Raw genomic sequence first — 21,164 nt, 5'->3', positions numbered from 1 at the left:
TTATACATTATTTTATAAAGATTTTATTAATATTACTCAATACAATAAACATTAACTAATGATGTATTAATTAATCAATTGGTTAATGCTCACTACTGTAGCACTAATGTGAGTTCATGTGTCTCTGTACTTAAATACAGTATAAACAGATCCGGCATCTAGAGTTTGATCTTAAAGATGAAGTCTTGGCAGAACTCCTGGAGTCTGATTGAGTCGGCCTCGTTTCTCTTACTGTGTCTGAGGCTCCAGGCCGAGTTTGGACCGGTCGCTCCTCACAGACCGACATCTGGACCCTGGAGGTTCTGCTCCATCCTCCTCTTCCTCCTCACAAACACTTATCTTCTGATCTGAAGTCAGTCTGAGAGGAGAAACAGAAACTGGCTGTGAGCTCAGGACGCAAGAATCAGGAAACTGAGAGACCAGGAAGTAAAACACAATACAATACTGTTCAATAAGGCAAGGCACATTTTATTTGTAAAGCACAATTCAGACACAAGGCAACTCAAAGTGCTTCACAGATGCATTAAAATATCATTAAAAGACAAGATAAGAGAAAGGAAAGTTAAAACAGAGACGCTTTAAAGAGACAAGACCAGAAAATAAAAAAGTCACAGTGCAGTTCAAAGCCTTGAAATCACTTCAGTGAAAGTGAAATATTATTTATTATTTTGATTAAATAAAACCACCTGCTGCACCTCAAACAGTGAACATGTTGTTTTAACTCACCTGCCTCAGACGTCAGCGCTCCTCCTCCAGCTCTCCCAGGTCAAAATGGAGTCACTGAACACTTTCACTGGAAGCTTCCTCACCTGGATTCATGAGTCGGTATCACATGGTGGGTGTTGCTCCGCCCCTCTCCATTTACAGGAAATCAGTGTGTGTGTGTGTGTGTTTCTCCACAATCCATCCTATAGTTGAGGTACACACTCTCTTTATCAGGCTCACCTTTACAATCCAACACACCTGCTGCCATAAAATCTACTATTATGATGCCCATAATCGTCATTCTGCTGCTACTCACTAAAACACAGACAGAATGTCGGCTTATTTATTTATTTTAGTGGATGTATTTTGATCTTATTCATAGAAAATGGTGTGCAGTTACTCAGTCTGACCACCGGAGGGAGCTGCTGATCAGTCTTCTGCACGGCTCAGGTGTTTGCATGGACACACCTGATTCAAATGAACTGGCTGTTATTGATCATTTGACTCAGCAGGGAAACATTCACTCTGCACCTCCTCACAGAAACAAACAGTTAGCTTTATAATAAAGTTGTGCTCATATTTCACACAAGATCTTATTTATTTATTTATTTATTTATTTTTGTCTTTTTACTGCTTAATTGAGAATATTTATTTACATGTGTGCACACAATGAATAAAATATAAAATATGGTCAATTACTGCTATAATAAATTGTACAAATCACAGGAAAGTGTTCTTATTAGTTGTGTTATATTACATAATTGTATGTACAAAATTGTGTTTAATTAACAATGTTGAATTCAATGAAATAATATACCACTTTTAATTTATTTAAGGTATATCCTACTGTGTACTTGTTATTTTTTTTACCTTTTCCTATTTCTGTTTCCTGTTTTTAATAAATTAATTTAATGAATGAATGAATAACCGGTTCATGTTGCATGTAGAGTGTGTGACACACATATGGTGCCCCGTGTGAGGCGACACACTGTTGATAATCAATCATAACTGTGCAGTTTTGATTTTATCATAACTTGGACAGAGATAAAGCCAGAAGTCTCCATTTAACTCCACTACTCTACTACAGGGACAGACGTTGATTTTTACTTACTAACAATTGCAGTGTGTTGAGAATTGATTTATCAGTCAGATTTATGTATTTATAGTATTTGTATTTAGTTATTTGTATTAAGTCATGTATTTATAGATTGACATTTTCATGGATCGATAACATAATTTGCTTTTCATGAATAATATGTTTCCAACTGTTGAAATAACAACTTCTTCTCACCCTTTGTTAAAAGCCTGTCACCAAACAAACAGACAAATAAAACCTACATGCAAAGTTTCATGAATAGTGATTTATTTAAGCAAAAACTTCCAAACTACAACAAGCAACTAGCAGAGCATCTCACACAGTAAACAGGGTCAGTGAAAGAAAACACGGTCACTCCAGAAGGCACGGCCATATATCAGTGATTCTAGAGAAACTTACCATCTCTGTCATTTCACCTGAATGACCTGCTGTTATATTCTTCAGTCTTTCCCCAAAATACATTGCTATTGCTATCTAGATAATTAGTTTGGTCTGAGTTGCAGAGGTTTGGTGAAATCAGCTGCAGAGATCTCGGATATCACCCAACTTGTGGTGCAGAAAGCGCCAAAATAAAAATAGAAAATACATGTGAAAAACTCAGAAGCCCAAATCATGACCGAGTACCTGGAAACAATCCATGAACTTTACTGTGAGCAGTGGGAACTACTTTTCTTTCAACTGAACTACATCCACCAGCCGCTGTGCAGAAGGAAACAGGCATCAACTCAACTTCCTTCTGAAGACGGTAAGTAAGTAGTTCCTACATTAAACTGCTCAGAACAAAGTCTGTGGATTATTATTAGTAAGGGATGTTGTATTGGTGATTTCAGATTACCTCCACAAGGTGAATACCACGTAGTTACATTTCCACGACCACACACAGTAATATTCTAGATGGATAAATAACTCTACTGGTGAGAGTGAAAATATGTGTTTCTGTCCCTTCTTACTGTAAAAGTACAGGAGCATCTTTCAGCACACAGACTGACGTTTTCCACCCATCAGATCTAGACGGGAGCTGTTTCACCAGTTTGACATAACTCAATAAAATGTTTGTAAAAACTGAACATAACATAATCTAAATGAAGAGTGACAAATAAATTCAACATAGCAATCAGTTATCTGGTTTCTCTGTCATTACAAAATGAAAGCCTGGCCTGAATTATGACGTGCATATTCAGGTGAGGAGATGAAGAACAGCCTGTGAAGCCTTTCTTAAAAAACTCAGATTATTATCCAATAAAAAAAGCAATAAAATGAAACCCTGCCAGCACATCATAAGCTGCAATGCAAAACTCTTAAGCTTTGGTCCAGCGTGACAGAATCCAGGTCTGATTTCAGATCTGCTCATACATGTTAAGTATAGACGTTGTGCTGCTGATCCTTGCGGCCTGGAATGACGTTCTCGTGGATGGTTTTCACGCCTGCGGATCCTGGAGGACGGTTCTCATGGACGACACTCTGAAAATGTAAACAACTGTTTATTTGCCAGCTATACAACATGCATACCAACAAAGCAACACCAATGTAATAACGAAAATGATGTAGATGTGTGTATTTAAAATGACATTTATTGGTTTATTGAATTATCAACATGCTTACTTTAAAAACAAGGATGATTAACTATCGTACAAATGAGTCATAAAGGAGCTACATTTTCACAATAAACTAAAATTATCAGCAGAATGTGAGAAAATGTCAAATTTGTCATTTGTTATTTGCAAAGATACTGAAGTTAGCATGCTGACTGCTAGCTGCACTGCTAAATGAGCTAACTAGCTAACGGCAGCTGGAGTAAGCCTATTACTCAGGTAATATGCTGGCTAACAGCTAACTTCTCCACTGATTACATCTTTTTGGGGAGATAAAATGATATTTAGGATTAAAGTTACACATAATGTCGTGAGTGGAAGAGACAGCGAGCTGTGAGGCGTCTGCTGGGCTTCACCTCAGCTAATTCCTGATCCTGACATCACAGATGTTTTTGTGTTTTTTGGATATTTTTTCATGAAAATATTAGACAAATAATAAAAGGGATAGAGGCCATTTTTTGTCAGTGTTAACCAGGAACCAGGAAGCTGCTGGAGGAATGAACATCGAGAGTCGAGGAGAGCACAGAGTGGATTTGTCTTCCCTTCTTCCAAACCTGTAATCTACCATAATTCTCTCATATTTACTGTTGAATGGAGGAGAACTCTGCTTCGCTTTATGAACGTACAGAAAAGAGCCAAACACTGTAGTTCTGTCTCTGTGTATTCATCTATTTAAAGTGACTCTAAGAACTATCTGAATCTTTGTGAATCCTCTGACGATCGCGACTCCTCTCGGCTCAACTCAACTCCACCAACGCTCCACCTCCTTCTCCATTTTGTTTGGATTGGGTTCATGCATTTACATTTTTGGCAATACTAAAGACAGACAGAGTCAGTTACAGGAAGTCACCTCCAGTTTCATGATGTTTACGCTCCTGTTCCTCCTCAGTTTGTAGATGAGCAGCAGAACAGCAGCCGAGAGCACGATGACAATGACTACAAAGATAATCAGAGGAACGAGGAGCACTGGGCGAGAGACGGAGGAACAGGGTTAGAAAAGAAGAAGCTGCTTTTAAGGAACTTAATGAGAACAATACTTTGGCCCGATCAAATAAGATAAGAATAAATGAAATTTGTTTACTTGTTTTAAATCATCCATATTATCAGAACAGGATCAGGTTCAGGGGTCATTATGCACTTCAAGACAAATGTAGATATGTTGGGAATAAAGTCAACATTTCAACATTGAAGTCGACAAAATGCCTTGTGCAAGTGAACCGTAGAAACTGTGCTTCAGAATCGTCTTTACTCTTCTAGCTCATAAACACAGTATCGTTTTCAGCGTGAGGGCTTTGAAAACTGCGTCAGATCAAAAGCAAAAACCGACATCGTTTTTGACTATTTTCTCTCAACCTTTTCTCACCACTGGTCCTGATACTCTTCTGCATTAAAGTCATGTGAAATAGAGAAGATTCTGTTTCACATTGTGTATAAAACTGAGAGTATTTTGCATCATGAAGACATCCCACCTCCTCTACATGCTTCTGTCATGATAAAAAAAAAACTTTAACAATTAGACATGAAAGTTCTATTTTTTTCTTCTGTGTTGAGAGAGTTCAGTATTTAAATGTCTGTACTTCCTCTTAATGAAGTGTATTGTACCTGTTCGCTGGTTGGTGGTTTCAGCGAACACTGACTGAGGTGTGTCACTCTGTGCTGTTGGTAGGAACATAGACACGAGACAGAGGAACATAGTTAGAAAAAAGAAGAAGTTGCTTTTAAGGAACTTAATGAGAACAATACTTTGACCTTATCAAATGAGATCAAACTAAATTACATCTGTTTACTTGTTTAATATCATCCACATTATCGGAACTGTGTCTGGGCCTGGGGTCATCATGCACTTCAACAAAAACTTTGACACGTTGAGAATAAAGTCGACACTTCAAGGTTGAAGTCAACCTTTCGTGCAGACAAATCGTAGGAACTGTACCTCCGAATCGTTTTTAGTAACAAAGACATTATTTCTCTTTCAGCTCAGGAGGACGTAGGACTTGGTGAAGTGTAGAGTACCTGTTGTCTGGCTGGTGGTTACAGGGAGAGTTGATGGTGTTGTGCTGGAGGCTGACGGGTCTGATGTTGGTAGGAACACAGAAACAGATCAAATTTCAGTTTCAATCAAGCAAATGCACACAAAACATGGCAGAATTAAATATCATGTTAGAGCAAATGTTTATAATGTTGAATGTTAAAGATTTAGATTGACATTTACCATTCAGATTTAGATTTAACATTTAGATTGAGATTTAACATTTAGATTGGACAATGACATGAAAACATATGTGACCACATTTACAGCAGTTTTTAGGCTTTTGAACTAAATAATAAAGCAACTTTTCACTATTTTCTTTTTCTTTTAAGGATGTTCAGTGGATCATGAAGAGCTCGTGATTTCAGTGGAAACTCACCACCAATGACGAGGACCGTGAACGCGTTGGATGAATGTGGAGACACAGCTTTGCCGTAGCCACACTTGTACCACCCGGTGTCCGACTTGCTCACATTTGTGATGATCACATACAGTCCAAATATAGATCCGTCTAAGTATATAATGTGGTATCTGCCACTCTGAGCTCTGTTGCCATCAGTCTCAATGAGAACGTCCTCTACTGTTCTACATTCACCTTTACACAGAAACTTCTCTTTACTGTAGAGAGTATGAGGGCATCCTAATATGATAGTCTCTCCCTCAATATCTGTACGGTAAAAATGAGTGTTTCCAAATTGCAGTTCTGTTGAAAAGAGAAACAGTCAACAGTTACTGTCTGTGAAATGCTGCAGTCCTTCATTACATGAACACACACTGACAGAGTCACTGGGAGCTGCCTGGTACAACCACAGTTTGTGACTGGTGGGACAATGTTTTAATTGAACTTCAAAATGTGAAAGTTCATACGACATAAATGGCTAAAATACTTCCCATAATCTCTTATCCATCAAATATCAATTACACATTCTATTCTTTTTAAATATAGATAAAATAAATATTCCCACATCATTGATTTCACTGAATAAATCCGGTTTATGGATTTTCAGTAAAAACTCACCATCTGAAACTCTGATCACAAAGTCTGCGTATGAGTCTGGAGCCAGATCTGTTCCAAAACCACACCTGTACCGTCCTGCGTCAGACATGGTCAGGTTTGTGATGGTCACAGTCAGAACTCCTATTCCAGAAGATTCTCTTCTATATTCAGTGCTGAATCTGCCATTCTGAGCCCTGATATCCTCTGTTTTAATGAGGATACCATCTCCTTCACATTCTTCTTTACAGAAGTACTTCGTGGTATTAGGGTGATGCAGGTAGCATGAAATTGAACCCCTTCCTCCCTCAGCTCCTGTAAAAATGTGGAGTCTTGCGCTGACGAGCCCGGTGTCTCCACACAGAGCTGTTGGAAAGATGAACACAGAACACAGATGATCATTTCTGTATCAGCTGGAGCAACAGCAAAACATGACTGCTGAATATTTAGTTAGAATTAAATTGTGGTAGAACACAGCAACTGTAAAACGTGTGTCACTGAACATTCAAACAAATCTACAAATAAAATCGACCTAAAGCAGCGTGTGGTGCTGCGTTAAAGAGACAGACAGGTAATCACTCCTCACCTGAGATGAAGCAGAAGAACAGAACGTGGTGGATATTCATCCTGAGTTCGATCCTGATGGAGACAAACCGTCTGTCACTTCGATCAGTCGTCTCTGTCTTATCATGCAGGAAGTTGCAGTTGCTTAAATATAACTGTGTACTTCTTATTTCTTACTTTTTCCCATTTTTATTTCCTGTTTTGAATAAATTAATTCAATGAATGAAGAAGTACCAAAGGGAACCGATAAAACGTTTTTCAATACAATCAATTTCAATCGCTGTAGCTGAGAAATAAAGACGGAAGTCATTTTAGACTTGCAAAGGTAGAATTCATGGCAGAGCTGCTGTACTGGATTAGATTTGACTGTACGAGTGTGATTAGCCACATTATCCTGTAGAGAGAGAACACAGACACATTCTTCAGGCTGTGAAGAGGAACAGGGACATTCTATGTCATATATATATCTTAAGCTACTTCTTTGGTGTTTAAAGTTGGCCTAGATAGCCAACAGCGAAGCACAGGTCTTAACTCTGGTTGAGTCATTGCACACAGGTTAGACTGATGTGTTTGTCTGCTGTTTGTGATCTCAGGTCACTTTATTGGTAGTTTCCTAATTTGACGTAATTATGCTTCACACAGACTCAGAGACCTTGCATGGCATGGCATCACTCACACACACGCACACACACGCACACGCACACACACACACGCACACACACACACACACACACACACACACACACACACACACACACACACACACACACAGCACCTTTTTTCTGAGACTGATTATGTGAATTGACCGTCTTTTCCCTTCTTTTAGAGTGCCGCCCTTGGTGCTGGTCTGAGGTAAAGTGGATCACACATGGAGCCCCGTGAGAGTCAATCAACTGTTGGCAAACATTCATGAATGTGTAGTTTTAATTTTTGCATAATTTGGACAGAACCAAAATTTGAGATTCACATCTTGAACGCTTTAGCCAGAAGTCTTTCCATTTAACCCCACTGCTCATTTTGTACTCATAAACAATTTAAATGCAGTGAGAATTGATTTATCAGTCAGATTTATAACCATTTGATTAACTAAAATCATTTAGGTTACTAACTGCCACTTTGAGCCATTTGCTATTTGCTTTGATTCGATTCAAGTTAAAAGTGAAGAGAATTTGTGGTTTTTACTTGATTTGAACATCTCTACTGAAACTTTAGCGTCAGACGAACGTGTTCTTGGGTTTGATGGCCAGTCAGTCTGACGGCATCAAACATGGACACAAACTACTGCAGAGTAGTTACAAATTCAGAGCACAGGCACAGTGATTTTTAATCATCATAATAAAGTTGAGCTAATATTTTACACAAGATCTTGTTTATTTTTTTGTCTTTTTACTGTTTGAGGAGATTTATTTACACGTGTGCACACAATGAAAATACCTTTAAATATGGCCAGTTAGTGTTATAATAAATTGATACAAATAACAGGAAAGTGATCTTATTAGTTGTGTTTTGTTACATAATTGTATGTTCAAAATCATGTGTATTTAATCAATGTTGAACGAAATAAAATAATCTACCACCTTTGATTTATATTGAAGATATAACCTGTAACAGATACATCAGTACTTCTTTTAATGTTGATTGTCACTTATTTGGTCACATTTTAGGAATAAAAATGCAATGTGACAAACATGACAAATATTTCTTTGAGGAAAAATCAGTCACGGTTTCAGTTCACTGCAGTATTTTTGTAAACACGTTGATATTTTCATGTATTTCTTTGACATTTTTATGGATCAACAAGATAAATTAGCTTTTCATGAATGATATGTTTTATGTTTTTCTGTCCCTTCTGTCCTCCCTAAAGGTGCAGTACCATCTTTCACCACACAGATTGACTGACATTTACCACCCATTTGACTCCAGAGTGGCGCTGTTTCACCAATTTGACATCACTCAATAACATTTTGGGAAAATGTGAACATAACACAATGTAAAGTGTGACAAATACATTTAAAATAACAGTCAGAAGTAAATCTGGTTCCTCTTGACTTTCATTACAAAATACAACACGGCCTAAATTATTGGACTGCACTTATTTATTTGCTCAAAGTTTAGAAGGAGAAAAATCAAGAAAAAAAACAACAAAAAATAGAACATGATACAATAAAAAAAGCAAAACATATGCAGGATTTTAGAAATACAGAGGTCCAAAATGTAAATTTGCTACGCAGACCACATCTATGCTCGGGGGGCCCGGCTGCATTTTGTTTGACTTAAATACAAAATTATCCTTTTGACTACATTATTTAGCCTACTTGATCTGATCACTGTTTTTTTTCCTTTCATTTTGTTATACAGTGTAAAAGATAATATGACAAAGACAAAGAGAATAAGGAAAAAAAAAATACAAAAATGCATAACACAGCAACTTCACTCTTGCAGTTATGTTGTGTTGTGAAAATGTTTTGTTAGTTTTGACCAGCACAGGGACACAGCGGACAATTACACCTCAGTCTCTTTTCCAGTACAAAAGTTCAGCTTTGCCTGATGCAATCTTTTCATTTTCATCTGACAGTGAATAAAGTGAACGCATGGTCAGCTGATATGACTATTTATATGCTACCACAGTCATGAATGAAGTCATGACAACACCGCGGCTAGAACAGGGCAGAGTTCACACATGACGCAGTCCAAGGATGAAAAAGCACCATGGTTCTTAAGTATTTACGGACATCTGAACCGTCAGCATGAACTCTGCCAGTGACGAGGCTACCTAGCAACAAACATCCATCCATTCTTGCATCTTTTAAGCAGAGTTATGTTTAGGAAATTATAGGAAAACTTTCATGATGTCCACTACCGAGGTCCGGACCTCGGTGACCTCAGTGCTGGATACGGCCATGCATAAAATGGAACCTTGCCAGCACATTATAGGCTGTAAAATTCAAAATACAGACTCTGCAGTTTTGGTCTTGAGTAACAGAGTCCAGGTGTGAATTCAGAGCAGCTCATGAGCGTCGTGTGTAGTAGTTCTTGTGCTGATCCTTGCTGTCTGGATCGACGTTCTCGTAGATGCATTCCTCGCCTGTGACGCCTGGAGGACGGTTCTCGTGGCTGAAACACTGAAAATGTAAACAACTATTTATATTCCAGGTATACAAAAAAAGAACACCAACAAAACAGCACCAACATAATCACTAAAATGACGTACATGTGTTTATTTAAAAAGACATTTATTGCTTTATTGAATTATGTTAATTATTAACATGTATACTTTTAAACCAGTGTTTTAAACAGTGTTGTCATAGTTCTTACAACTTTTAAATGTAATGTGAATATTTCATACTTGTTTACATTCTTTCAATGATTATAGCATGCTAACCAGCTAACCCTTGCCTGCCCTCGTCCTAATATTATATAGTATTAGTGTAAACACTAACACTCCCTCGGCCTCCATCCTCCCGTCCAGACTGCTAGCTGCACTGCTGACTGAGCTAACTAGCTAATGGCAGCTAGTAAGCTGTTACTCTGGTTATATGCTAGCTCTGGTAACAGCTAACTTCCCCATTAAGAGAGACACAATGATATTCACTCTAAAATTTACAATTAGGTGATTGTGTTGTGGTTCTGTCTCTGTGTATTCATCCATTTAAAGACACTGTATGAACTATCTGAAGTCTTTATAAATCTTGTGATGATCGTGACTCTTCTCTACTCTCTGCGTTTGGCTCCCCTCAGCTCCACCAATGCTCCACCTTCTTTGGCATTTTTTTGGATTAGGTCACTGGTGCTAATATGGTGACGTCCAGAGACAGAAACCTGATGTTTACGGTCTGTGTTGACACTGGCAACTGATGCATTTAAACCTTTGGCAATACTAAAGAGAGACAGAGTCATTTACAGAAGGTCACCTCCAGGTTCATGTTGTCTGAGGTCCTGTTTGTCTTCAGTTTGTTGACGAGAAGCAGGACAGCAGCCGAGAGCGCGATGATAACGACCACGCAGACCACCCGAGGAGCGAGGAGCACTGGGCGAGAGAGCAGGGTTAGAAAAGAAGAAGTTGCTTTCAAGGAACTTAATGAGAACAATACTTTGGCCCGATCAAATAAGATAAAATAAATGAATCTTTTTCACTTGTTTCACATCATCCATATTATCAGAACAGTATCTGGGCCAGGAGTCATTATGCACTTCAAGAAAAACTTAGAGCTGTGGAGGATAAAGTCGACATTTCATGATTGAAATCGACCCTTTGAGACGACATCAAACATCTCATGTGACCGCTGCAACAAAAAATGCCTCGTGTAAATGAATCATAAACTCTACTTCAGAATTGTCTTTAGTAACAAAGACATTATTTCTCTTTGAGCTCATAAACAGTGGTGTTGTCAGCATGAGGAAACTGTGCCAAAAACTGCATCAAAAGCAAAAAACACGCGAAGAGAGGAAGCTGCACAAAATGTATTTCCAGTGCATAAAGAAAAAAAAGCTTCCTTCTCTCATTTATGTCTCACATGTCATGTGAAATTAGAAGTGTATTATGTATTAAACTGACATCCCACCTCCTCTACATGATCCTGCCATGATAGGAAAGACTTTAGAATTAGACATTAACTTGATAGTTGTATTTTTTTCATATGCATTGAAAGAGTTCAGTATTTATATTTCCGTCATTCCTCTTAACAGGCCTTAATGAAGTGTACTGTACCTGTTCCCTGGTTGCTGGTTACGGGGGAAACTGATGGAGGTGTGAAACTCTGAGTTGTCCAGGAGGCTGACGGGTCTGATGCTGGTAGGAACACAGATCATACTGACAGTTTCAATCAAGCAGATGCACACAAAACACGGCAGAATCAAATGTCATGTTAGAGTAAATGTTTATGAATATTTGAAGTAGGTTTGTTGAAATTAAACAACATAATAAATCAATGTTTGACGTGTTCCTAAGCCCGTGTTGTCATCCCCTTTATAAAGGAATGTGTTTCGAGTGTTAACCTCGCTCCAATCCTGCTTGTGAACGACTGAACCTTTGGAGGACGCCACTCCAACAATGACCCAGAGGGCACTTCATCAACTTTAAATGATGTGCTATGAACAGTTGTTATGGAGATCAGGAAGCGCTCATGATTTCAATAGAAACTCACCACCAACGACGAGTACCGGGGCTCTGTTGGATGAATCTGGAGACAAAGCTCTGCCGTAGCCACACTTGTACCATCCGGTGTCCGACTTGCTCACATTTGTGATGGTCACATAGAGTCCAAATGTAGATCCTTCTCTATACTCAACGCTGTATCTGCCTCTCTGAGTTCTGTTGCCATTAGTTTCAATGATAATGTCCTCTTTTGTTTTACATTCATCCTTACACAGGAACTTCTGCTTTTTGTAAACTGTCCCGCTGCATCCGAATGTGATATTCTCTCCTTCAGTATCTGTACGGGCAAAACCAGTGTTTCGAAATGGCAGTTCTGTTGAAAAGAGAAACAGTCAACAGTTACTGTCTGTGAAATGCTGCAGTCTGATCACAGATCCTCACTGAGAGCTGCCCTGAAAGTTCATACAACATAAATGACTAAAATTCTTCCCATAATCTGATTACTTATTCTATCAATATCGTCCAGAACTACAAATCACAAATGTCTTTAAAATGTATAAATCATTGATTCCTTTCTAAAACAATTTTCCTGCTTTCCTTTTTTTCTCTGTTTTGTTTCTCTTATCAATCAAATATTAATTACATATTATAATGTTTTCAAATCTAGACAAAATAAATATTAAGTCATTGAATTCACTGAATAAATCTGGTTTATGTATTTGCAGTAAAAACTCACCATCTGAAACTCTGATCTCAAAGTCCCAGTATGAGTCTTGAACCAGATCTGTTCCCAGACCACACCTGTACCGTCCTGCGTCAGACTTGGTCAGATTTGTGATGGTCACAGTCAGAACTCCTCTTCCAGAAGATTCTCCTCTATATTCAGTGCTGAATCTGCCATTCTGAGCCCTGATATCTACTGTTTTAACGAGAGTGTTTTCTGCTTCACATTCTTCTTTACAGAAGTACTTTGTAGTTTTAGGCCGAGACAGGTAGCATGAAATTGAACCCCTTCCTCCCTCAGCTCCTGTAAAAATGTGGAGTCTTGCGCTGACGAGCCCGGTGTCTCCACACAGAGCTGTTGGAAAGATGAACACAGAACACAGATGATCATTTCTGTATCAGCTGGAGCAACAGCAAAACATGACTGCTGAATATTTAGTTAGAATTAAACTGTGGTAGAAAACAGCAACTGTAAAACGTGTGTCACTGAACATTCAAACAAATCTACAAATAAAATCGACCCAAAGCAGCGTGTGGTGCTGCGTTAAAGAGACAGACAGGTAATCACTCCTCACCTGAGATGAAGCAGAAGAACAGAACGTGGTGGATATTCATCCTGAGTTCGATCCTGATGGAGACAAAAGTGTCTCTGTAACTTCACTCCTTCCACTCTGGCTGTCATATCTAACAAAAAACTGACGTTGCTTTAGTTTAACTTTATACTTCTTATTTCGTACCTTCCCCTCTTGTTTCCTGTTCTGAATAAATTAGTTAAAGGAATGAAGAAGTACTCAGGGGAACTGAGACATCTGAGGTTATCACAATCTTTTTTTGTCAAGAAAGGCGTGAACTACAACCCTGACACACACAGCAACAAGTCTCTGTAGCTGAGAAATAAAGATGGACGCCATTTCAGACTGTGCAAAGGTGGAATTTATGGCAGAGGTGCTGTTCTGATTAGCTTTGATAGTAAAAGTGTAATTAGCCACAGTCTCCTACAGAGTGAGACTGTACACACACTTCTTCAAACAGTGACACTCAGCCAAAAATGTTTTTTTTCCTGTGTGGAACCAAGTAAAAATATAGAATATGTATATTTACGATTTTATAATTTAGAAAGCTTGAAAAATGAGAGAGTGCGAATGCTACTTTTTTTTTTGTTCACTCGTTTCCACGTAGAAGCAAATAAACAATTCAAACTTCATATTTTTACACTGATGGAAAAAAAACATAAAGAAGCTTATAAAGTTTTTCCTGGCAAAACTGTTTTTCCCACCAAATCACAAATCATAAATATGAAATAAAAAATAATTTAGATCAGAGTTCATCAGAAAATAACACTCTCTCAGGGCTTCTGTACTGTACCATCAGTTCCACAGGGCTCCTCTACATCTTACATCATACTTCCAGCATAATGTAAGAATTTTAACACACATGTTCAGTTAATATTGAGAATAACAGATAAAACTTTGAACTATGTTTTTCTTGCTTTATGGCAGGATTATTGTTGTTGCCGTTGTAACTGGACCAAGTTTTCAGTAGTTACAGTTCAGCTGACTCCTGAGTTCAGCTCAGTTTCTGGTCTGGAGTCAGTGCAGAACTGATCCTTTTAGAAACCGCCACAGTCAACATGATTCATTTCACCAGCTGTAGAAACGCTACTGAAAACCCAGTAGTTAGCACAGTGTCAGGCAGAGGTCGTCTCTTTACTGTCCTCCTCAGACTGACAGAGAAAAAGAGGAAGAGACACAGAAATATCCGAGCATCAGAACGAAACTTCAAACTTGAACTTGAACATGAACTTTACCTCATCTCACAGACTGACACCATGAGTTATTTAAAGTCTCTTATTTTCACAGAAATACAAACGTACAGTACGTTATAGAGTTGTGTTCCTGCATCACTTTATTAATCTAATATTCTAAATGATTTATCAACCTCAATATTCAGCAGATTAATCCACAATGAAACAGTAACAGGGAACATTTTACTTTTCACACTTTAAGCACATTTTCCTGATTATGCTTACATAATTTTACTGCAGTAACAGTGTAATTGTAGGACTTTTAACAGAGTATATTCACAGTGTGGTATTAGTGCTTTTATTGAATTAAAAGGTCAACACATTAGTGACATGGTAGTAACAAATACAGATCCCGAACCTAAAGATAATCTGGGTGCTGTATGTGTGAGTGGTGCAGGTTTGCTTCTAGTCACTGCAGGTTCTGTTGGTGGAGTCTTCACATGTGGAGGCTGGAGCCAGTTCATTATCAGTGACAGGGATCTGAAAATAAGATCTGCAGCTTTACCGAAGGTGACAGGAAATGACAGCACAGCTGTTGTACAGCAGTAGACATTGCAACAGACCAGATAACGTGTGAAAGATAAATCTTGGAGGCTGATTTATGTGTTGTCCTCTAAGTCTGTCTCTCTAAAACCCGTCACACAACATAAAACATGTAAATAAAGGCCTGAACACTGAGTTTATCTGCTCTACAACACACCAAGCTAACCAGCAGTCTACTAACAGTATAGAGATAACATCTGAATATCACGAGTAAACATATCATAAATATGTAACATTATTTTGTAAGTTCACAGGAACAGAACTTCCACTGTGTGTGAGCCGGTCCTGGATGCTGTTTTGAAAATGCCCTCAGAGAACTTCTGCTAAGATTTGGTGATGAAACTGACTCGACCTGAACTTTGTGCTGTGTGTCCGTTCTGTTGAGATAAAACATGTTCACCTGATCGTACTGTGTGATTCTGGACCAATGCTGCTGCTTTATTTTACAGGTCTTCCTCTTGGATCATCAGCTGGTGAGAGTTAAAGAGCACAGCAGCCATTAAATGTCGAGTTAAGGCTCTTTATAATTCTCATTTTAAAATGAGGCACCACTGAGTCCAGTTCTGCTCGAGGTTTCTGCCTGTTTAAAGCCATTTTTCTCACCACTGTTGTCAGGTGCTTGTTCATGCAGGAAATGTGGGAAAATGAGTCGGGGAGTATGGTCTACACCGGCTCGGTGGAAAGTGTCAGGTTTTTTGTTTTTCGTGTGAACTGGCACTAGAAGGAAACAACATGAAGTACAACATGTTTGCATGTATTTACTTTCATGTATGTATTTTGAGTATTTTCAGTGCTGTCTGTGTCCCTGTGCCACTTGCTCCTGTTCCCCTCCTGTCCTCTCTTGCTCTGCACAGGTGTGCCACTTCCTGATTGGTCAATGAGATGCACCTGGACTGGGACAAGTGCATAATATCTCCTGTGCCAGCAACAGAAAGGAGTGAGGACTGCTGGTCTTGATGCCTCTCAACTGGTCTTTTGTTCTGTTGTCTTACAGCTCAGTGTCTTTTTGGTTGTCCTGATTTACTGTCTTTTTTTTCTGACCAAATGATTTTTTTCTCATTATAAACAGAATTATCATGCTGTTGTCCAGCAGAGAGCAGCATACACCAACCTGTACTACATGCAAAGACTGATTCAGATGGCAAAATCAACGCCTGCTTTGTTCTACTTCTGTGTAAATTCACAGACCAATTGTGTCAGAAACAGCCGAGAAATCCCAGATTTTCTAATTAATCTACCATTAAATTTTAGTCTTTTTCCAGCTGTTTCTTGGTGCAGTGGTAGAAACTGTCAAGGACAGCATGTGGATTCTGAGAAAGTCACCTCTGTGTATCTTCTGCTTGACCTGAAGTCCCTCCTCATCTTCCATATGCAGAGGATCAGCACAGAAATAACGACCAGTAAAACGGCCAGTAAAATGACCAGAACCCAGATGTAACCTGGGTGAGGGGCACTGGAGCAGACTGGAGAGAGAGAGAGAGAGACAGGAAGTGTACACAAATAAGGATAATTATTATAATTTATTTCCTTGTAAGAAGATGTGTCTCACGTGGTTTGCATGATGCATAAAACCTGGTGAGTGTTATGTCATTCAGCTTCCTCTTACTCTTTGAACTTCTGAGTGGAAAACATCTTTGTTGTAAAATTTAAGTTGAGACTGAGGTGGAATTTGATGGTCAGCAGTCTTTTTGAACCGTACCTGGAGCTAACGGATAGTTGGCGGTTTTAGGGAAAGACAAAGAGGTGGTGAAACTTCTTGAACTGAGGTTTAAACTCTGCGTTCTTGGTGTGGAGGCTGATGGGACGGATGTTGAAAAAGGTGGGGGAGTCCGGTTTGGTTTGGACGGATCTGTGGACGCTAAAAAAGACAAAGAAATAAAAAATTACTGGATAAATACTGATGCAGAGAAATCCACCATGTACGAATGAGTGTAAATATGAACAAAAATAACAAAGTGTAGGAATACCAGCTGTATTCCAGGCTCTTATTAATGACATCCTCCCAGACGTGCTAAAGCTCTTTATGTTTGTCTATCTAGACGACATGTTGGTTTTCTCACTCCATGGAAGAACAGCAGGAAGGCTTGGTCCTACAGAGATTGCTAGAGAATAAACTGTTTGTCAAGTCAGATAAGTGTGAGTTTCATCCCCCAGCGAGAAACTTCCTGGGCAACGTGGTGGGGCAGGGGCAGCTCAAACTGGACCCCACCAAAATAAGAGCATTGGAGGACTGGCCCACGCCTACTTCCTGTTGACAGCTGCAACGTTTCTTGGGTTTTGCTAATTTCTACTGGGGATTCATCCATAATTACAGCAGAGTGGCTGCCCCGTCACCCAGCTTACCTCGACCTGTTCCCCCTTCATTTGGTCCCCTGAGGCTGAGTCAGCCTTCCTTAGGCCCATGAGACTGTTCACTAATGCCCCAGTTCTCAAGCACCTGGATCCCAGGTTGCAGATCATGGTTGAAGTTGACTCCTCTAATTCTGGGGTAGGAGTGGTCCTCTCTCAACACGACGTGCTCTTATGAGGACTACATCCCTGGGTCTTCTTCTTACAGCGCCTCTTTTAAGCAGAAAGGAATTACGATGTTGTTAATAGAGAGCTGTTAGCAGTGGCATCACTGGCTGAAGGGTTCCCAACTGCTCTTTATTACATTGACCAGTGACAAGAACCCCTCCTATCTACGCTCTGCTGTATGACTGAACTCCAGGCAGACCCACTGGTCCCTCTACGTAACCCGATTCAACTATACCCTCTTTCTACTGCCCTGGCTCCTGTACCGACTCTTCTCACCAGATTCGTCACCCTCAGACCCTAAACCAATCATGCCTTCTTCCAGGATTGTCGGGACAGCCATCGGGGAGATAAAACACTGGTGAGCGAGGCTCAGCAAGTCACTCCAGAACCTGGTTCCGGTCCCAACAACTGCCTGTTTGTACCTGAGGTGGTAAGTTCGCGGGTACTTAAGTGGGAGCATTCCTGCAAATTAACCTGCTATCCTGGAGATCAACACACGTTGCTGTTCCCTCATCAACACTTCTTGTGGCCGGGACTTATGAAGGATGTCAAAGAGACACTGAGACGCTGGTCTCTTCCACACTCTTCAACAGTGGCTTTGTCTTTGCCACACTCTCACAAAGCTTTGACTAGTGATTAACCCAGGAAACAGTTGTTGTAAGCAGAGTGTCTCCCAGCTCAGCTGCTGAAGCTTTGAATTCCTTCACAGTAGTCACAGGTGTCTTGGTGGCCTCCCTCACTGGTCTCCTTCTTGCACTGCTACTCAGTTTGTGATGACAGTCTGCTCCATATTCCGTATTCCTTTCATTTCTTAATGATGGATTTAACTGAGCTCCTCCACAGTACAGGAAATAGATCAGCAGAAAAGCAACCAACAGTGAAACAGCCAGAGGCAACACATGACCTGGGTGAGGGACACTGACTGGGAGGAGGGGAGGTGTGCACAGGGTCCAAAAAGAAGAAAAATGACTGCAATTTATTTCCTTGTTGCAAGAAAATGTGTCTTGTTGTTTTCATGATGTATAAAACCTGGTGAGTGTTGCGTCATTAAACTTCCTATTACTCTATTACTGCTGTGAGGAAAACATCTGTGTTGTAAAATTTAAGTTGAGACTGAGGTGGAATTTGATGGTCAGCAGTCTTCATGAACTCTACCTGCAGCTGACGGCTGGTTGGTGTTTCTAGTGAAAGACGACGAGGTGGTGAAACTTCTTGAACTGAGGTTTAAACTCTGCGCTGTTGGTGTGGAGGCTGATGGGACGGATGTTGAAAAAGGCTGAGGAGTCCGGTTTGGTTTGGACGGATCTGTGGACAATGAAATGACAATGAAAGCGAAGATGTATTTCATGATCACTTATGGAGGAAAGAAATTCTATTAAGAAAACAGATTGGATGACAGGCATATCAGTTAACTTAAGCAACACACTGTATTCGTGTGATTTTAATAAACACTCACCATCAATGACGAAGATCGAGAATTTGTAGAATGAATGTGGAGACAAAGCTCTGCCGTAGCCACACTTGTACCATCCTGTGTCCGACTTGCTCACATTTGTGATGTTCACATAGAGTCCAAATGTAGATCCTTCTCTATATTCAACGCTGTATCTGCCTCTCTGAGTTCTGTTGCCATTAGTTTCAATGATAATGTCCTCTTTTGTTTTACATTCGTCCTTACACAGGAACTTCTGCTTTTTGTAAACTGTCCCGCTGCATCCGAATGTGATATTCTCTCCTTCAATATCTGTACGGACAAAACCAGTGTTTCGAAATGGCAGTTCTGTTGAAAAGAGGAACAGTCAACAGTTACTGTCTGTGAAATGCTGCAGTCTGATCACAGATCCTCACTGAGAGCTGCCCTGAAAGTTCATACAACATAAATGACTAAAATTCTTCCCATAATCTGATTACTTATTCTATCAATATCATCCAGAACTACAAATCACAAATGTCTTTAAAATGTATAAATCATTGATTCTTTTTTAAAAATAAATTTCATGCTTTCCTTCACAAGGTTTTTCATACAATCTGTTATCAAACATTAATTATATATTCTGTTATTTTTAAATCAACATAAAAGAAATATTCCTACATTATTGAATCAATTAAATAAACCAGTTTAAAGACTTCCTGTAAAAACTCACCATCTGAAACTCTGATCTCAAAATCCCGGTATGAGTCTAGAACCAGATCTGTGCCCAAACCGGACCTGTACCGTCCTGCGTCAGACTTGGTCAGGTTTGTGATGGTCACAGTCAGAACTCCTCTTCCAGAAGATTTTCTTTTATATTCAATGCTGAATCTGCCATTCTGAGCCCTGATATCTACTGTTTTAATGAGAATACCTTCTCCTTTACATTCTTCTTTACACAAGAACTTCATTTTTTTATGCTGAGATATGTAGCATGTAATTGAGCCACTTGTTCCCTCAGCTCCAGTAAAAATGTTGAGTTTTGCGCTGACGAGCCCGGTGTCTCCACACAGAGCTGCTGGAAAGATGAACACAGAACACAGATGATCATTTCTGTATCAGCTGGAGCAACAGCAAAACATGACTGCTGAATATTTAGTTAGAATTAAACTGTGGTAGAACACAGCAACTGTAAAACGTGTGTCACTGAACATTCAAACAAATCTACAAATAAAATCGACCTAAAGCAGCGTGTGGTGCTGCGTTAAAGAGACAGACAGGTAATCACTCCTCACCTGAGATGAAGCAGAATAACAGAACGTGGTGGATATTCATCCTGAGTTCGATCCTGATGTCACTTCACTCCTTCCACTCTGTCCGTCTGATCAAACAGGAACTGGAAGTTGCTTTAGTTTCATGATTTCTGTCAAACCTGCATCTTATAATTTTCATTTATACTTTCAGGAAGTCATCTTGTATTTCCTGCTCTTTTTTTTTTAATGCCTCACTTCTAAGGAATAACGGAGGAAAAAGGAGTACTTAAAGTAATTAAAATCATTTCCTTAGGAAAAGGTGGTCTGTCTGGTTTGTCCACAGACTGAGTTACTGCTCATCACTCATCAGAGGTGGGAAGTCATGAAGCACAACGTGTTTTCTTTACAGCTGAACACAAATACCTGAACTTTCTCCTTCTCACATTTTCAAAACAGGCTCGTTTCTTTAGTTCGATGCGTCTGATTGTGCAGATAAAACCGCACACACACACACACACACACACACACACACACACACACACACACACACACACACACACACACACACACACACACACACACATTCCTATTAAATGTCCTAAATCAACTTAGATATTGTGCAAAACAGGATATTACGTAAGGCCTGGCGCCAGTCAGTAGCATTTAGAGTGACCCGCCTGGATGTTTCCTGTGTCTGATCCAAAGATAATGTTAACAAATTACTTTGTTTATGCCAAATTAAGGATAAGGAGATGTGACCTGAAATTCCCCTAGAAGTCCAGTAGTTAGGAGGATAAAGGTGGATCAGGATTTGAAGGTAGAGAAACCCATGTTACTG

The 21,164-nt window shown here is 39.5% G+C and overlaps 5 protein-coding genes across 7 annotated transcripts in view; 1 reads left to right on the top strand and 4 right to left on the bottom strand.

Moving 5' to 3' along the window:
* LOC119022489 (putative C-type lectin domain family 20 member A) overlaps positions 1–21,164 on the top strand; it is an 826,153-nt gene that overhangs the window by 129,261 nt on the left and 675,728 nt on the right. The gene's annotated exons all lie outside the window — the stretch shown is intronic.
* LOC119022462 (macrophage mannose receptor 1-like) overlaps positions 1–21,164 on the bottom strand; it is a 409,060-nt gene that overhangs the window by 102,054 nt on the left and 285,842 nt on the right. The window lies entirely within an intron of this gene.
* Positions 2,052–7,085, bottom strand: LOC119022483 (polymeric immunoglobulin receptor-like). Its single transcript, XM_037103431.1, has 7 exons — positions 7,003–7,085; positions 6,441–6,782; positions 5,802–6,125; positions 5,407–5,466; positions 4,996–5,049; positions 4,244–4,359; positions 2,052–3,262 (listed from the first exon to the last, which is right to left on the bottom strand). The coding sequence occupies exons 1-7, from the start codon at positions 7,040–7,042 to the stop codon at positions 3,158–3,160; spliced, it is 1,041 nt and encodes a 346-aa protein (XP_036959326.1). The 5' UTR covers positions 7,043–7,085; the 3' UTR covers positions 2,052–3,157.
* LOC119022484 (polymeric immunoglobulin receptor-like) lies at positions 8,168–13,581 on the bottom strand. Its single transcript, XM_037103432.1, has 6 exons — positions 13,374–13,581; positions 12,812–13,153; positions 12,125–12,448; positions 11,689–11,769; positions 10,892–11,007; positions 8,168–10,102 (listed from the first exon to the last, which is right to left on the bottom strand). The coding sequence occupies exons 1-6, from the start codon at positions 13,411–13,413 to the stop codon at positions 9,989–9,991; spliced, it is 1,017 nt and encodes a 338-aa protein (XP_036959327.1). The 5' UTR covers positions 13,414–13,581; the 3' UTR covers positions 8,168–9,988.
* LOC119022476 lies at positions 14,681–20,442 on the bottom strand. 3 transcript variants are annotated; one of them, XM_037103419.1, is made up of 8 exons: positions 20,369–20,417; positions 19,807–20,151; positions 19,119–19,442; positions 18,818–18,967; positions 16,845–17,003; positions 16,469–16,608; positions 15,546–15,615; positions 14,681–15,082 (listed from the first exon to the last, which is right to left on the bottom strand). In XM_037103419.1, exons 1-7 carry the CDS (start codon positions 20,406–20,408, stop codon positions 15,589–15,591), a joined length of 1,185 nt encoding a protein of 394 aa, XP_036959314.1. In that variant the 5' UTR covers positions 20,409–20,417; the 3' UTR covers positions 14,681–15,082; positions 15,546–15,588. The 3 variants fall into 3 exon arrangements, with proteins under 3 accessions (XP_036959314.1, XP_036959313.1, XP_036959311.1); XM_037103418.1 differs by lacking the exon at positions 15,546–15,615 and having other exon boundaries at positions 19,807–20,148; positions 20,369–20,442; XM_037103416.1 differs by lacking the exon at positions 15,546–15,615.

This window comes from Acanthopagrus latus, chromosome 7 (genome assembly GCF_904848185.1).
Source record: "Acanthopagrus latus isolate v.2019 chromosome 7, fAcaLat1.1, whole genome shotgun sequence".
Lineage (NCBI taxonomy): Eukaryota > Metazoa > Chordata > Actinopteri > Spariformes > Sparidae > Acanthopagrus > Acanthopagrus latus.
The sequence above is the reverse complement of the archived record's forward strand: the minus strand, read 5'-3'. Positions and strand labels throughout refer to the sequence as shown.